A 16479-nucleotide genomic window follows, 5' to 3' on the forward strand; every position below is an offset into this window, starting at 1 on the left:
CATAAAACAATCACACTTTTAAGTTGCATGTTTTTTTTCAATACATTTATTATGTTCCACAATAGCTAACATACTTTCATTTTAGCTGCTTTTAGTTTCATTTTATGGAACTTTTAGATATGTAATTTTACTTTTATGCCATGTTTGTGAGATAGGAGGTAGTATCACTAGAATCAGAGAGAAAAATACCTACATGTTTGTGTATTTGTAGTCTGTCACACAGTTAGAAGCAATCCCAGAATCATAGTTCTAATACCTTTACTCTTAGCCTGCTGAATTTCCATTGCCTGCAGTGCTCTTTAAATCTTTTTAAGTAATTTGGATAACATAATGACCCATTTGTTGTTGTTGCAGCTTTTCAGATAAATTATCATGGCAAAGGTTATTTTTTTGGACTCAACACAATGCTGGTGAGTATCTCTACTACTAGAGAAAAAGAGACTAGAGTAAGTCATGCTTGCTCTGTTCTGTTTTTAAACACCCTTGATTTGCAGTTCCAGAAAAGGCTACAGCTTGATAAAGTTGGAATGGAATCGCAGACAGATGAGTCCAGAGATTCAGACAGAGGCATAAAATGTTCATTCTGAGATCATCTGAGCAAATAGAACTGCTGGTAGTGGCTGGCTCAGAGAAATAACCCAGAAAAAAGGAAGTTTTTCATTCTACTTATTAAAGTCTGTGGGGTTCAAAGCCTCCTAAGAATTATCCATTATGTATTCAATTAAATAAATATTTCAAGTGGGATATTTGATAGCAAAAGTCTAGATGAACCAAACTCACTTACAAAACAGTAACTATAGTATACCTAAGTTAAATATTCAAAAAGTCTCATCAAGTATTCAAACCTCCTACATTTTAATGTTAGTACATTCTATTTAGGTAAAAATTAAATTAGAAGTTAGTGTTCTTGACTTTTCCTGACTTATTTTGCTTCGCATGATAATCTCAATCCAACCATGTTGTTGCAAATGGCAGTATTCCACATTTTCTTATGGCTAAGTAATATTCCTTTGCATATATGTACCACATTTTTATCTATTTATTTATCGAAGCACACTTTGGTTGTTTCCATGTCTTGGCCACCATGAATAATGCTGCAATGAACATAGGGGTACATATATCTTTACGGATAAATGTTTTCGGGTTTTTTGGGTAGATACCCAGAAGAGGGACTGCTAGGTCGTATGGTAATTCTACTCTTAATTTTTTGAGGAACCTCCATACTGTTTTCCAGAGAGGCTGTACCAATTTACTATCCCACCAGCAGTGTATGAGGGTTCCTTTTCCCCACAACCTCTCCAACACTTGTTATTATGTACTTGTCTTGTTGATAATAGCCATTCTAACAGGTGTGAGGTGGTATCTCACGGGGGTTTTGATTTACATTTCCCTAATAGCTAGTTGTGCTGCATCTTTTCAGATTATCTGTTCGTTGTTTGTATGTCTTCTTGGGAGAAATGTCTCTTCAGATCCTCTGTCCATTTTTTCATTGGATTTTTGTTTTTTTATTGTTGAGTTGTATGAGTTCCTTATATATTTTGGATATTAGACCCTTATCAGAAGGGGTGTTTCCAAATATCTTCTCCCATTTGGTTGGTTGCCTGTTTGTTTTGTTGGTTTCTTTTGCTGTGCAGAAGCTTTTCAGTTTGACATAGTCCCATTATTTACTTTTGCTTTTACTTCCCTTGCCTTTGAGATCAAATTCATAAAATCCTCCCTGAACCCATATGTAGCAACAAACAAATAAGACAAACAAATAATCAAAAAAATTATAGACACAGACAACAGTTCGGTGGTTACCAGAGCCTTAGGAGGGAAAAGAGTGGTAGAAGAGGATAAAGGGGATCAAATATTTGGTGATGAAAGAACTGACTGGGTGGTGAACACACAATACGATATATAGATGAGGTACTATAGAAATGTACACTTGAAACGTATATAATATTACTAACCAATGTCACCCCAATAAATTTAATAAAAATTAAAAGTAAAATAAAAAAACATTTATTAGTACACACAGCATGGTTAGATAATAAAAATTTTGTACGTTAAAAATTATTTCCAAACTTAATAATTTCTCAGCCAAAATAATATTTAAAGTGAAGCAGCGTCATTTATCTTACCACTGGGTCAAGGCAGCCAAATATGGCACCAAAAATAAGCATCTTGCCAATCTTGACATTCACAGGTAGAGCTGCAAGGTGTTGGCCCAATGGAGTCAGTTTAGGTTCATTTAGTTCACAAGCTCCAATTTTTCGGAGTAAATTCATTGCATTGCTGATTACTTGAAGCTGAGGAGGATCTAAGGCTTTGGAGAGGAAATCTTCGGGAGAACCAAGATTGCATTTCTGCAGATTGAAAAAAGTGATAAATTTGTATCAGGTTGGTGAAAAAGTAATTGCAGTTTAAAAGGTTTAAAAAAAAATTGCAAAAACCACAATTACTTTTGCACCAACCTAATGTGATCAAAAATATTTAACACTACCCAAAGAGATAGTCAAATTGGAACTAAATTTGAGTTAAGTAAAATTTTGAGCAAAGAGGATAAATTTCTGAATAAGGCTATCTTACTCATTTTTTACAACTGGGAGTGTGTATGTGTTAAGGGAGTGGGCATGAGGATGAGACCTGCCAGTCCATATTTTGTTTCTATATTCCTGATTTTTACAGTCAAAAAACTAAGAACGAAAGGATATAGATCTTTTAGACTAGGAAGCCCTTGGTTTAGGTCAGAGTTTCTCAATTTCAGCACTATTGTGATTTGGGGCCAGAAATTTGTTTGTTTTAAGGTACTGGGCTGTGCACTGTAGTATGTTTAGCAGCATCCCTGACCTCTACCCACTAGATGCCTCCCTCCTTCTCCCCCGTTGAAAACCAAACGGTTTTCATTTTGAAAACCAAAAATGTCTCTAGACATTGCCACTTGTCTCTGTTAAGTAATAATGCTCCCAACTGAGAACTATTGGTTTAGGTTATGAGACTGCATTTCAATCTATAAAGTATGAGTAACTGTGGCAGAATTAAAGCACAGTGGGTTTACTTAAAAAAAGATGGGGTAGGGCTATCGTTTTAAGAAAATACTTCAACATCTAGAGAAACATAAGGTAAGTTTAGGTCTTCTTTTTTTTTCTAGAAAGGGGTAGGGGGTAGAATAAAAAATTCTTCTGAGTTCCTTAGGGATTACCATAATATGAAGACATAATTCCTCCAAAGGCACACGCAAGATTTCAGGGACAGAATAGTCCATAAAGCCTTCAAATCTGAAAAATAAAACAACACTAAATACTGTACATTTTATCAGAATGCCACACTACTGATTCACGTGTTTTAAATTTCCAGTGCCATGCCATACCTTTCTCTTGTGTACATTCGGAAGCAGAAGCCATCTCTGACCCGCCCAGCTCGCCCCTGGCGCTGCAGAGCACTCGCTTTACTGACAAACATCTCAACCAAAGAACTCATCTGACTGCTTTCATGGTACCTAAAAAAATGTTTGAGGAAAGTATACGTAGGTAAGTGACTTAAATCAAAATGTGAAAAGGCTCAAAATATCTGACTCCTAAAATTAAGTTGCAGCTAGGCAATTATCATTGTGGACCAATATTTTCCAAATCATGTTTCATATTTAAATAATTTATCAAACACTGCATATTAAATTTCATACTACCAAATTAAAGGTTCTGGCACAAGAAAAAAACCTGTTTAACTTACCCTTTCCCAAATTAATCTTAACCATGGAAACTTTTTGATTTTATTGGAATGCCTATTAATTATGCAAAAATAATTCTTTGAAACAGTTTGTGAAATGCCACTGTGAACCCTGTAATTCAACATATTTTTCACAAGATACAGTTAAAACCATGAAAATGTTTCCTCTAAATGGTTTACTTTGTACTGGATAGTCACACTCATTTCCAAAAATTACTAAAGTTTCCTAATACTAGGGATAGTGTAAATAGATTATAACAGACTACTAAGGTGTCTAGTACACTGGCACTGCTTATGGGAAAGCCTGTGACATGAAATTTGACATTTAGTCTCAGACATTTTAAAGTTTCCTATAGTTTCTCTGAGACTTTTTGCTTTGGGCAGAATTAGGACATTTGGAATTTTCCCCTATATGATTCTGTGATTTTTCCAAAGAATTCAAGAGTACCCAACTCTTTTCACGTTAAAAATGTTTTGATTTGGGAAACTGAAACTTACTTATTTTCTTTTGTTCTTCCAGTATCAATTACAAATACAACATCTGGAATAGTGATACCAGTCTCTGCAATATTTGTTGCTAAAACAATCTGAAAATAAAAAACCAAAACATTTAGGTAACAACTTTCAGCAATGTGCTATAATTTAAGCTAGTTTGAGCCAATGAATTTAAAAAGTAAATTTCAATTTTATTTACAAAAATTCACATCTATTATTACTGTGTAATTTTAATTTGCTCTAATTAGTTTCATCATCTCAGCTTGCTAATTCAAGTTACAAATTTTTATTCTAACAAAAAGACCATTTCTCTAATTCTAGTCAGTCATCTTAAAAAAAAGGACACAAGGAGAATGGGAAATTGGTCAAAGGAGTTGGATTAAACTGATGGTTTTCTAACTGTCCTCTGAGAACTCCAGGGCTTCTAAGGCTGGAGTTGAGAAAGTGAGGGTGAGTGCTTGCCAAGGGCACAAACATGGTAGCAGTTTAGGGATGAGAACCCACGCCCCCTGAAAAAGTCCAAGCTTCTGGAAGCTCTGGGTTCCCCACAGTTCCCATATTGTGCTTTCCCTGCCCCTTCTGAGAGACGGTTCAAAATCTGAGAAACTCTCTTGCCAAATTATCTCTTCATTCAGAATCCTGAATAGAGAACACAATGAAAATACTGAGATTTTTTTCCCCAACCTAATTGTCTATGTATTATAAAAATAATCAGGATGAAGAAAGACCCTAGAAAACAACAAAAAATCCTCCTCCCTGGATTCAAATAGCTCCTGACATCTAACATCCTTCATAATGCCTTCTTGGAGTTAAAAGTAGTGATTTTCTTTTTATAAACAACATCCATGCCACATTTTTCAACTACCGCTCTAAAAAGTCTTTCCCCATTAGTAACACATAATATAAATATTCATATACTTTAATTTTAAATTGGGTTCACTTTTGAGTCTGTTAAGCTGCAGAGTACCTGGAGTCTGTCATAGACTATAAGGTACTTAATACTAATAACTGTCTTTGATGATAAGAAGTCATAACACTTTCATGAAATCTTCTCATATGAATCATGCATAAATTTACTGAACTAAATTTTACCTTCCTGACTCCTGGAGGAGGAAGTGTGAATGCTGCAGCTTGATCTTGAGTTGAAAGAATAGAATGCAGAGCTATCACTTTATATCTGAAAGTTAAAATCATAGTTCTTAGCAAGAGTTTCTCTTTAGAAGGCACTGCAAAGAATAACAAAATTTATTTGCAAATAGGAAGCAACTTAAAAATTGTTTATTATGAAAAATTTTAAACACATGAAAGTTTTAATAATGGTACAGTGAAACCCCATATATACTTATCAAAGAGAAAAAATTTAATATGAATGCATTCTATGGAATATTGGGTTTTAAAGAATTTTAAAAATGTTCTGATGAAAGAAAACCCATGACAGCAATAATAAACTATAACAAAACAGGTAAACAGCCAATTCAATATGTATGGATGATAAATTACCACCTTGTTGGGGTTTTGAATCATCCAGTGGGTTGGGGAGGGGAATCACCATCTTATTCTTAACCACAGGATTCCCTCTGCTTAAACATCTTAAGAAAATAGAACAAATACAGAAATCGTACCTAATATTTTTAGTAGATAAAATGCTATAAAGAAATGTTAAAGCAAAAACAAACTTGTTTTGAGCATGGACAATTTTAACTGATGGTAAAAAGACTTTGAAAGCTTGGATCAAGAACTTTAATGAATGAAACAATTTTTCTATTTTAAAACTAGCAGGAATATAATAAAGATTAGTAGTTACCGTTCAGAAAAAAATCTTCTGTCAGTTGATAGGAGATCATACAACTGTTGAATATGAGCAAGGCCTGGTAAGAAGATCAATACTGCTCCTTCAGTATTTCTAAATTGGGGACTTCTATCTGAAATTTTTAAAAAGATCCAATATTCAAAATAAGAAGATAAGGAACAACCTATATTAATAAACACCTCTAGTTAATAGAAAACTTTTATCAAAACAAATAAGACACATTAGAAATAGATATATACCTAAATATGTAAGAAGTTCCAAAATGAGATCCAGGTTGATTTTATGATGATTCATATAGAGAATAGCATGCTGAGTGCGGTTGCTGTACTTTTGGTAAAATGGATTTAAATCAGCACCTGCTCCAGTCTGAACTGGGATGTATTCCTAAAAGAAACACAATCAGAAAAAGATGAACAAAAAAGTTAAGTATTTTTATAAGACAAAGAAGGAAAAAGGAGGTATCTCATTCATTCAAATCTATATTTTTCTCATTGTCACCATTATTATTTTGTTAAAATATATCAAGAGTACAATTTTTGATAGCAAGATTTCATCTCTCCTATAATTTAATTTCATCCAGCCCCCTTAACTATAACAAAACTTTTTATCTTGGCATGTACATACTAAATTAAAGAACTAAAGAAAAACAGAATACTGTATGCATTGTTCTGTGGCAACTGAAAAGCAACCAGGCCGAGAGGTCATAATTACTTTAATAAGTAGTTTATACCTACCTCATTCATTCTAGATTTTACTTTGGTTGCTGAGTTCCAGTAATCTCTTTAGTTTTATGAAGTCTTTCTTTAGTTTCTAATTTCTATCTCTGGAGTTTTAGGGAAAGATTTTAATTTTTTGTTTTCTTGGTTTATCTGATTAATTAGTATCTGCTGAATGTACCAGTCTGTCTTTCAACTTTGCGCTTACATCAGATTGGATACATGCACGACATATCGTGAATATAATGAAAATACTGAGTATACTACCACTGTCTAAAATGCAGGACAACATAGCTTCTGTGATATTTTTAAAAACATATCACTGAAACTAACTCTCTAGAAGAACTGTGCTTGCCCTGGACAGATTCACTACAGAGCTAAGGCTGGCTCACACCAGGACAGGCTGCTAAGAAAATCGCTGGTGAGAATGTAGATTTGGGGCCTGCCCAACCTGATCACCTAGGATGTTCCAATAAAGTAGAGAAAATCATTACAAATTTATTCCTCAGTAATTGATCATTGCTATGAAACAATAAAAGTTATCTCTTACATAGTCTTTGATTTGTTATGTGCCCCTATATGGCCCAAAAGACAAACTATCATAAACCAAAGACTGGGCTCTATGAAACAAAGATTGAAGAAATGGCCTTTAAAATTTGCTCTTAATCATATTTTCTCCTACCAAATTATACTAGAATTCACTGTGCCAGCACTCCATGGCAGGTTACACCCTGGGTATCATTATCAAATGTCTTTTAAAATGTTTTCTTTTTACCTGATATTTTTTTATTCCCCCTGCTTTGCTTGTAACATTAATGGTTATTTCTTCTTCCTCCTCCAGAAATTTCTGACAATATTCTGAGTCTTTCTCCAGTACAAAGCCTGTTTCTTCTATTATATCTTCAAGATGAAAAACCTGCATAGATTAAGGGATATAAATGGTGAACTCAAATTCATTTCAGAAAACATCATTTTGGAGAGAACAAGGGGATTGTTACCTTTTGAATGCCATCAAATGCTAATTTAGAATATTATGAAAAAAGTTTTTTTTTCTCCATTATTTGGGAGTAAAGAACTTCGTTCATATAAATGAGGTCGTCCTTAGAAGTCTCAGGACAAATTACATTATGGTGTACATTTTTTATACGTGAAAATCAGTTAAAAGAGCCATCTTTATCAGCTGAACCAAAAGGATAAACATTAAGAAAAGAAGCTTCAAAGCCAACCCTAAATCTGAGAGGTGGGTACAAAAGGAGTTGCTTATTGCCAAGCAGCAGCCTCCCTCTGGATAGAATGGTTTTGATGTGGGAATGTGTTTTATGTTTTGTACTTCGCAGGTATGCCTCTCAGCAGAATCCTCCTTCCAGCCCAACTGCCTTCAGTCCAGGCAGCACCAGCCACCTGATTCCCAAGGCCACCTCCCGGTCCTCTCTTGACTTACAACGCCCCAGGAATAGTTCTGGGCTCAGACTATCTTCTGGGAATACTCCCTGGTGGGAATGTAGTTTTTGTTCACATATGTATTATAAAGAAAACTTACCTCAACAGGGTAACTTCGTCCTGAAATTCTGAGAATAGGGCAGTGTGTGAAGTATGTGGAAAACTTTTCACTGTCTACAGTGGCACTCATTAGAATCAAGTATAGATCAGAGCGTTTCTGTAAAATTTCCTTCAAGATGATTAGTAAGAAGTCTGACTGGACGCTTCTTTCATGAACCTAGTATAAAGGGAATAAAAAAATTAATCATATATAAGGTCTAGTAAGAAGCTAAAATAATCAGACACTCAAATTTACTAAAAGTTAATCAATATTTAAATATTGTCAGTACATGTGGAGAGAGAAACTGTGTTTCAAGTAAGGCAGATCTTCACAATTGAAAATAAAGTCACCCTCTAAAAATGAAACCAGTAAAAATTAGCATATAATGAACAAAATTAGCTATGATAGCAGATGGCTTGCAAGTGTCTGACTGATAAGATCAAGGTAATCTCCCAAATTTCACTTAGAAGCCAGGATAGGATGATTCCTAAAGTTCTGCCACTAATATAAAACTGTACTGTTGCCATCACCACAAGACAGATGGTTTATCTACTATGTAGGAAAAGGGGAGTTGATTAGTAGGAATCTGACAGCGTCTCTATCAACTCTCCAAGAAAAAGTGTTTTTTTATGTCCTACCAACACATGCATTTTAGTGAAGAGAGCTGTAAACCTGGAAAAGAGCATAACAGCCATGGTACACTGTCAGAACTTAGTATCTGCTGAATGTACCAATCTGTCTTCCAACTTTCTGTAATCTGACTTACTTCTACCCCATTGTATTATATAAGATTTAAGGCAGCATACAAAGATATAGTACATCAAGATAATGTAAGTTAAAACACGTTTGATTATTCATTTGTCTGGAAGGAAGGCAACAGTGGTTAAGTGTTTAGGCTTTGGAATCAATTGCTTGGGTTTAATTCTTAGTTTGGCCACTTACAGTACGACTTTAGGAAACTTATTTATATATCTCTGTATCTATTTCTGCTTTTATAAAATGAGATTACAAATGATACAGACTTTATAGAGTGGTTGTGACAATCAAATGAGATTATGCAAAGCCTTTAAAACAGAGCTCAACAAATTTTAAGTATTCAGCTTTATGCTAGATGCTGGGGATTAAAAACTGACCAAGAAAGTTCTCCCCATTTTCAGAGTTCACAGTCTAGTAAGAGGACACTGTACAGGATGATTTGAAATTACATATGAAAGATAGCTAATTCAGGGTGTCAGGAAGGGTACATTAATGCTGAGAACTGAAGGATGAATTTAAAAAAAAGGGGGAAGGAACAGGATGAGAAAGGGACACAAATTGCGCAAAATCTTGGTGGAGTAGGAATCATTATACATTTCAGGAACTGGATAAACAAAAATGATGCTTTGACCATGAAGTAGGGAATGGGCAAGAGACAAAGCTGGAGAGGTACTCAGTTGTCTGCTGTAAGGCTTTATGAACTACGTTAAGGAGCTGACACTATTCTAATGAGTCAGGGCAGTGGTTAAAACATTTTAAAGCAGGGGAATCAAAAAGGTAACTCTGGCTACAATGTGGAGAATATAGTGGAGGAAAGCAAAACAGAAAGCAGGATGTTTAATTAGAGGCTTTTGTAGTAATTAAAGAGAATGGTGGCCTATATTAGGGCAATACCAATGAATATGGAGAAAAGTGAATGAGTTTGAGAAAAGTAGAAATCAACAGGTCTAGGTGATTGGATTTAGGGGATGTGGAAGTAAAGGAAATATCTTGGATGTTTTTACTTTGGTGGTTAAACCAGGATATTTATTTCCGAAGATAAAGAAAGAGATTTCCTGATGGATGAAATAAGTCTGGGGAACTTCAACAAATAGACAGTAATTTATACAGATACTGATTTTAAGAGAAAAAGATAGAACATAAAACAGAGCTAATAAAAGCGTATATTTTATTAAGTACACTTGGGAGAGATGGGCAAAAAATTTGGCTGTAAACGTATGAGCAGCCAGCAGGAAAAGTTACTTAATTCACACACTGACCATAAACTAAAACAAATCCCACAACTATTACTATAAGGCCAAAAGTATTATCCTGAGCATTTTCATAAAGAAGTCTCCAAATAATATAATGAACTCTGTCACAACATCTCCTACATCCTTATAGTTAACATAATGATGAATTTCAGCAGGCTTTTTTCTTTCTCTTACTGTATTGTTCAAGGGATTGGCAGTATCACACTGAAGCACAATTAAGTAAATCATATCTACAGACTGCTAATACTGCACCATCAAAGAACAGCTTTCTGAAGTTGGTCTGGCTTTTAAATTAGGGTTTACCCTGATACATACCGGGGGTGCCAGAAAAATGTATACAAGCGGGCACTTTGGTCAATGTTGCTCAAGCAGTTATTTGCTGTAATCAGAAATGTCTAGATGCTGATGGTACCACTTTGAGCACCTCTTGTAATTGCAGAAGTCAAACACGACTTGTATTCATTTTTTGTTATCATTATATATTATTACAATTTTAATAGTTTTCCTTTCTTAAAATGTGTATACATTTTTTTGGCACCCTCTGCATATTTACTAAGCAATTTTCTGATAAATTGGGGTTCCAAGAAAACTTACTGACTAGCTAATACAAATATTTCAACTTACCTAGCAGTAAAAATTTCTTGTTATAAATAAATTAGCATTTTGACTTACGTTGATTCTTGAGGATGCTGATAAAATCTAGGTCTTGACCACACAAAAGTACGATTGTGAGACACCAACCCACCCCTTGTCCACCAGTACCAAGAGCAGTTATCTACGGGCCTGCTCAAACAGCCATTAAGTCTTTCTTTTTGATATCTTAGTGATATCACAATTTCTCCATTAAAGAATAAAGACTCTTTAAATAAAAATGAATTGCTATCACTTATTTATTATTAAAATATTAGATTTAAAAACATCTGAACCTAAAATTGTCCAACAATAGGAAACGGTTAAATACATTATGGGACATCCAAATTATATACTATAAAGCTACTAAAAAATCTTTTTGTAGACCATCTAATAATGTGAAAATTATATAATACACATACATACTAAATGTACACATATATAAATATACAAATGAAATGTCAACATTGATTTTTTTCTGGGTTGTAATATAATTTTTATTTTCATTTTTGTACTTTTCTACACTTCTAATATTTTCTAACCCAAAGGAGGAAAATAACCCAATAGTCTATATGTAGTCTACTAAAAATCAATGAATGGGGGCTGGCCCGGTGGCTCAGGTGGTTAGAGCTCCATGCTCCTAACTCCGAAGGCTGCTGGTTCGATTCCCACATGGGGCCAGTGGGCTCTCAACCACAAGGTTGCCAGTTCAATTCCTCGAGTCCTGCAAGGGATGGTAGGCAGCACCCCCTGCAACTAAGGCTGAACACAGCACCTTGAGCTGAGCTGCCTCCCGGATGGCTTAGTCGGTTGGAGTCAGGCTCTCAACCACAAGGTTGCCAGTTTGATTCCTTGAGTCCCGCAAGGGATGGTGGGCAGCGCCCCCTGCAACTAAAATTGAACACAGCACCTTGAGCTGAGCTGCCAGCTGAGCTCCCAGATGGCTCAGTTGGTTGGAGTGCCGGCTCTCAACCACAAGATTGCCGGTTTCGACTCCCGCAAGGGATGGTGGGCTGTGCCCCCTGCAACTAGCAATGGCAACTGGACCTGGAGCTGAGCTGCGCCCTCCACAACTAAGACTGAAAAGACAACAACTTGAAGCTGAACGGCACCCTCCACAACTAAGATTGAAAGGACAACAACTTGACTTGGAAAAAAGTCCTGGAAGTACACACTGTTCCCCAATGAAGTCCTGTTCCCCTTCCCCAATTAAATCTTAAAAAAAAAAAATTAAAAAAAAAATTAAAAAAAAATCAATGAATGACCGAACTTTTGACTACTGCCTTCTGAACTTAGTGAATTAACAGATATTCATAAAAATTTTATATCAGGGAGAAAACGTTACATTTTTGAATAATAGAAATGTTATATATCTATTTCTTCTTGGAAAAAAATACAAAGCAAATCAATTTACATATACCATGCTAATATGCCATTTAAAATAACTCTAATGTGAAACTTTTGGCATAATTTAATTGTATATTCAAATTTGATTCAAGTAGGGGGATATCAATAGAGAAAATGACATATTGATGAAGATTCCTTGTTTTCTGTTAAGAATCAGGGAAAATCCTTTAGCAACTAAATACAGTTGAGAGGCAGTATACTGGCAAGAACACAGACTGCAGCCAGATTGCCTGAATTTGAACCCCCAGTGGCTATGTGACAAGCTATTTAAACTCTCAGAGTCTCAATTTCTTCAATGGTAAAACAGAAATAATACCTACTTCACTGGATTGCTGGAGGATTAAATGAATTTATATATATAACTTACCATGTATACACCTATATATATATGTAAAGTCCTTAGAACAGCATCTAGCATATAGCAAATGTTATATAGTATTTACTAAATAAATCAACTGATACAAGACATACTTGTTACAAAGAATTAAATAATTATATATAAAGTGTATGGCATTTAGTAAGCCAACAAAGAAAATGTTGGCTAGTATTAGAAGTAGCATCTTTTTAGTACAAAAATGTTTAGAATTTATCTGAACATGACTATAGAATCTACTCACCTCATCTACAATAACATGAGACACATTAGTTAGGAGACCATCTTCTTGAAGTTTCCTTAGCAAAACCCCTGTTGTACAATAGAGTAACCTGGTAGATTCACTAGCTCGAGATTCCATTCGGATCTGATATCCACACAAAGAATTCTGAAGGGAGAACACAGGCCGAGATTAGGTTCTCACAAGTGATCTGGGAAACAAGCTTTAAAAAGTGAAGCACAGGTGCTGATTCTGCTATTATAGGTGGAGCAGTCTAAGTAAATCTAGTTAGTGTGATTTATTATCAAAATTATTTCCCTACGGTCTTCAATCATATAAAACTATATAAAATTTGTTCTGGTAATTTCAAACAAGAAAAACCTCTGTTCTTTTCAAAGCATGGAGACAGAAAGTTGTTCACCTGCTCACAGTAGCATTAATATGACTAGGAAACATTAATAGATGTTTAATATAATTAAACTGAGTTATATGAACATGGAATTCATCATATTTGGTTCACCAATTTTATTTATTTCTATACTTAGCAGTCACTCTAGTTCAGTTTTGGCCAGTTTTGTATATACTGGCATGGAAAATGCATGACAATAGATGTTTAAGTACTTTCTGTATTTTTTTTTTTTAAATACAGGGTTTGAAAATAGTCTAGAATTCTCTTCTACATTGTTTTTCCTTTCTGCTCATTGAGAATTAATGAAAACCATTAAGGAATACACTCCACAGAAAAAATTTGCAAAAACTTGAGATACATGACATTAGAGTCAAATTTGTATCTATCTATAATCTTTGAATGTTTAATTTAGTATGTAACATATTTGAATATTCAATTTTAAACTGAATATATTTTTCCTTTTATATGAGAATTTTAATCACTTTCATATGAAGCAGAATGGCATAATATCACATCTATCAAAGAAAACATGAAAAGTGCCCGAGATGTGCTACTGAACAACCAGTAATAGTTAACTCATAGTTGGTACAGGTTCCACTTGGATCCCAGGAACAAAGGTGAGTAATGTCACCACTCACTGAGGTGTAGTTGAACATCTTACCCTTCCTCCAGGTCCATTTTCACAGCCTAATTCGTCACACACTCTTGTGGCTAAACTCACTGCTGAGATTCTTCGGGGCTGGGTACAGACAATGTTACATTTACTTGTCCCCTTCTCATTTAGAAGCAAATCTTCCAATAGAAAATGTGGTACTTGAGTACTTTTACCGCTCCCTGTTTCACCTGCCACAACCACTACCCGGTGCCTCTTAAGAGTTTCGACAATTGAATTCCTGTGTTTGAACACAGGTAACTGCTGTCTTTCCTTTAGAAGTCTCTGGTACTTAGGTGTGCTTTGAAACTTTCTAAAGAGGTTTCTAACAGGTTCCAAATCTTCTGCCTTTTCTGATTGCAAGGACAGTGCAGAAAAATCCTCATCAGAAACTAAATTTTCCCAAGATTCCTCAGGATCTTCAGAGTTTCCTCTCTTATTTTCAGAAAGCTGTTGTTGCTGTTGTTGCTGCTGTTTCAATTTATTCAGAAGTTTGGCAATAAAAAGGTCACGTGGTTTATTGGTTTCCATTTTATTTAATTCTTCCCTTTTTTTATCTGCATCACTCCACTCCAGCCAAACATTCCGGTAAGTTGGAGGAAGTAACTGATGAACTGACTATGAAGGCAAAAACAGCAGTATGTTATTTTCACTAACTGCAGATATGTAAATTCAATAGGTTAGAACTCGTAAGAACAGTTATCTTCCTCTTAAAATGCAATTTGCCTCATTACTTTAATATAAGATACACGTGCATATGATGAAAATTTATAAACAGCGTATCATATTCAGGCTTCTAAACTTACAAACTGTGTGCCATTGGGCAAACAACCTCCCTGTGTCTCAGTTTCTACATTTGTAAAATGGGGCTAATAACTACCTCCCTTATTGGCATACTGTGAGGTAAAAACTAAGTTAATACATGTACTTATTCCTGGAACATAACAAACTACTGAATAAATGTTTATTTATTCCTGCAGTGGTGCTATATATAATTATGTGGATGATCCGCAAACCATTTCTAAAACAAAGCTGGCTCTGAGATTATGGTAGTTATATAATATTACGGGTCAAAGTATTTTAAATGAACTACAATGGATGGAATCTAACTTACTCTAATTCTGCGCTGTAAGAGAGCCCACAATATCTATACAACATTGATAGTCATTTCTATCAACTAAGCTTATGAGATCTTATTTTGCAAAATAAGGAAAATAAAGACATTAAGAACTTTTACCAACAGACACTGGAAAAGAACTATTGTTTGGAGTTCCACTTAATCAGTGTCTGAAATTTTCAGTGGTTTTAATTTCCCATGAAAAAAGATATACATACACATTTACTGTAAAAATGAAATGTTAACACCTCCTCCCCACCAAAAAACATTGTGTTTTCTTAAAAGTGCTTCCTTCAGTAGTACTTTATTTTAATCTTTCCTTAAATTGGAAGCTTACAGTTAATATAACAACTATAAATTGAAAACTGGAACCAATGTCTGTAACTTTTTAAAGCTGAGAGAAAATACAACATTAAAGGAAAACAAACTATTGAAAAATTCTCCCTAATTCAACCACCCTAGCACAATTATTTTTATTCTGTAAATTAGTATGGCTTGAAAATTTGAACCAATCAATGTCTCAGAGCCTCTGGTCTAAGGAGGGCTATGTTTAGGGGTGAGAGAAAGTCAAAATTATAAGCAAGCAAAAATGAGGATTACTCAGAAAAAGCATTCAATAAAGAGAAAATTGGTACAGGATGCCATAATTAAATATATACTACCTTCCACATGTATAGTTTTATGTAGACAAAATACAGTATACGCATTACTACACAAATGATTTTTGAAACACATACTCATAGATCTAAAAAGTCTCACCTGCCCTTTCACTAAACGATAAAGAGCCAACGTAGCTCCCAGGTGCTGAGCTTGCATGCCATCCTCTGTTAAGATTGTAGGGCATACTACCAGTACGTCATCTTCAGACTTTATTACCCGTACCCTACAAAGAAGCCAAAAGAAATTTTAAATAAAATTGATGAAGTAAAAAGTCAGAATTCCATTAACATTGAACTTAAGTTTACATTAATTATTTAAAATAAACATTTCCATGGAAGACAATGTACTTGATAGTGATTTATAAGCACTATCAACCTGAGATGTGGAATTAGAGAGCTTCCCAAATGTCTATTTAACTCACAAGAAACAGAAAGATTTTCATCTTAGATTTTTCTAAAATGTCATTCAGTTAACCAGAAAAACATACCTACATTTCCAGTATCTACCTACTGGAACTTTTTCAAAGGAAGGATTTGGACTCTTGGGAAGATTCTTTCTGACCCAATCAATCAGAAATTGTTTGGGAGATTTTCCAGTCCAGCTTCGAGCAGTATAGTCAAAATTTCTTACATCATGCGGTTCTTTCTTTTTCTCTAAAATGACAAAGATTGTTTTTTTTAAAAAAAGGTCATACACTAATATACAATTTTTTGAGTGATCAAAGTTGTCTCAC

The 16479-nt window shown here is 34.6% G+C and overlaps 1 protein-coding gene across 1 annotated transcript in view; it reads right to left on the reverse strand.

Annotated features, from left to right (window-relative positions):
* Nucleotides 1-16479, reverse strand: part of DHX29 (DExH-box helicase 29) — a 43154-nt gene that overhangs the window by 9040 nt on the left and 17635 nt on the right. The window contains exons 9-21 of the mRNA XM_033110508.1: nucleotides 16234-16399; nucleotides 15846-15969; nucleotides 13979-14587; nucleotides 12933-13076; nucleotides 8270-8446; nucleotides 7505-7645; nucleotides 6253-6397; nucleotides 6008-6125; nucleotides 5296-5380; nucleotides 4207-4295; nucleotides 3353-3481; nucleotides 3185-3260; nucleotides 2124-2348 (exon numbers count right to left, since the gene is read on the reverse strand). Coding sequence (XP_032966399.1) covers nucleotides 2124-2348; nucleotides 3185-3260; nucleotides 3353-3481; nucleotides 4207-4295; nucleotides 5296-5380; nucleotides 6008-6125; nucleotides 6253-6397; nucleotides 7505-7645; nucleotides 8270-8446; nucleotides 12933-13076; nucleotides 13979-14587; nucleotides 15846-15969; nucleotides 16234-16399 — 2228 coding nt within the window. The remainder of the gene's footprint in view (nucleotides 1-2123; nucleotides 2349-3184; nucleotides 3261-3352; nucleotides 3482-4206; nucleotides 4296-5295; nucleotides 5381-6007; nucleotides 6126-6252; nucleotides 6398-7504; nucleotides 7646-8269; nucleotides 8447-12932; nucleotides 13077-13978; nucleotides 14588-15845; nucleotides 15970-16233; nucleotides 16400-16479) is intronic.

Source organism: Rhinolophus ferrumequinum, chromosome 7, assembly GCF_004115265.2.
Source record: "Rhinolophus ferrumequinum isolate MPI-CBG mRhiFer1 chromosome 7, mRhiFer1_v1.p, whole genome shotgun sequence".
NCBI classification, from domain to species: domain Eukaryota; kingdom Metazoa; phylum Chordata; class Mammalia; order Chiroptera; family Rhinolophidae; genus Rhinolophus; species Rhinolophus ferrumequinum.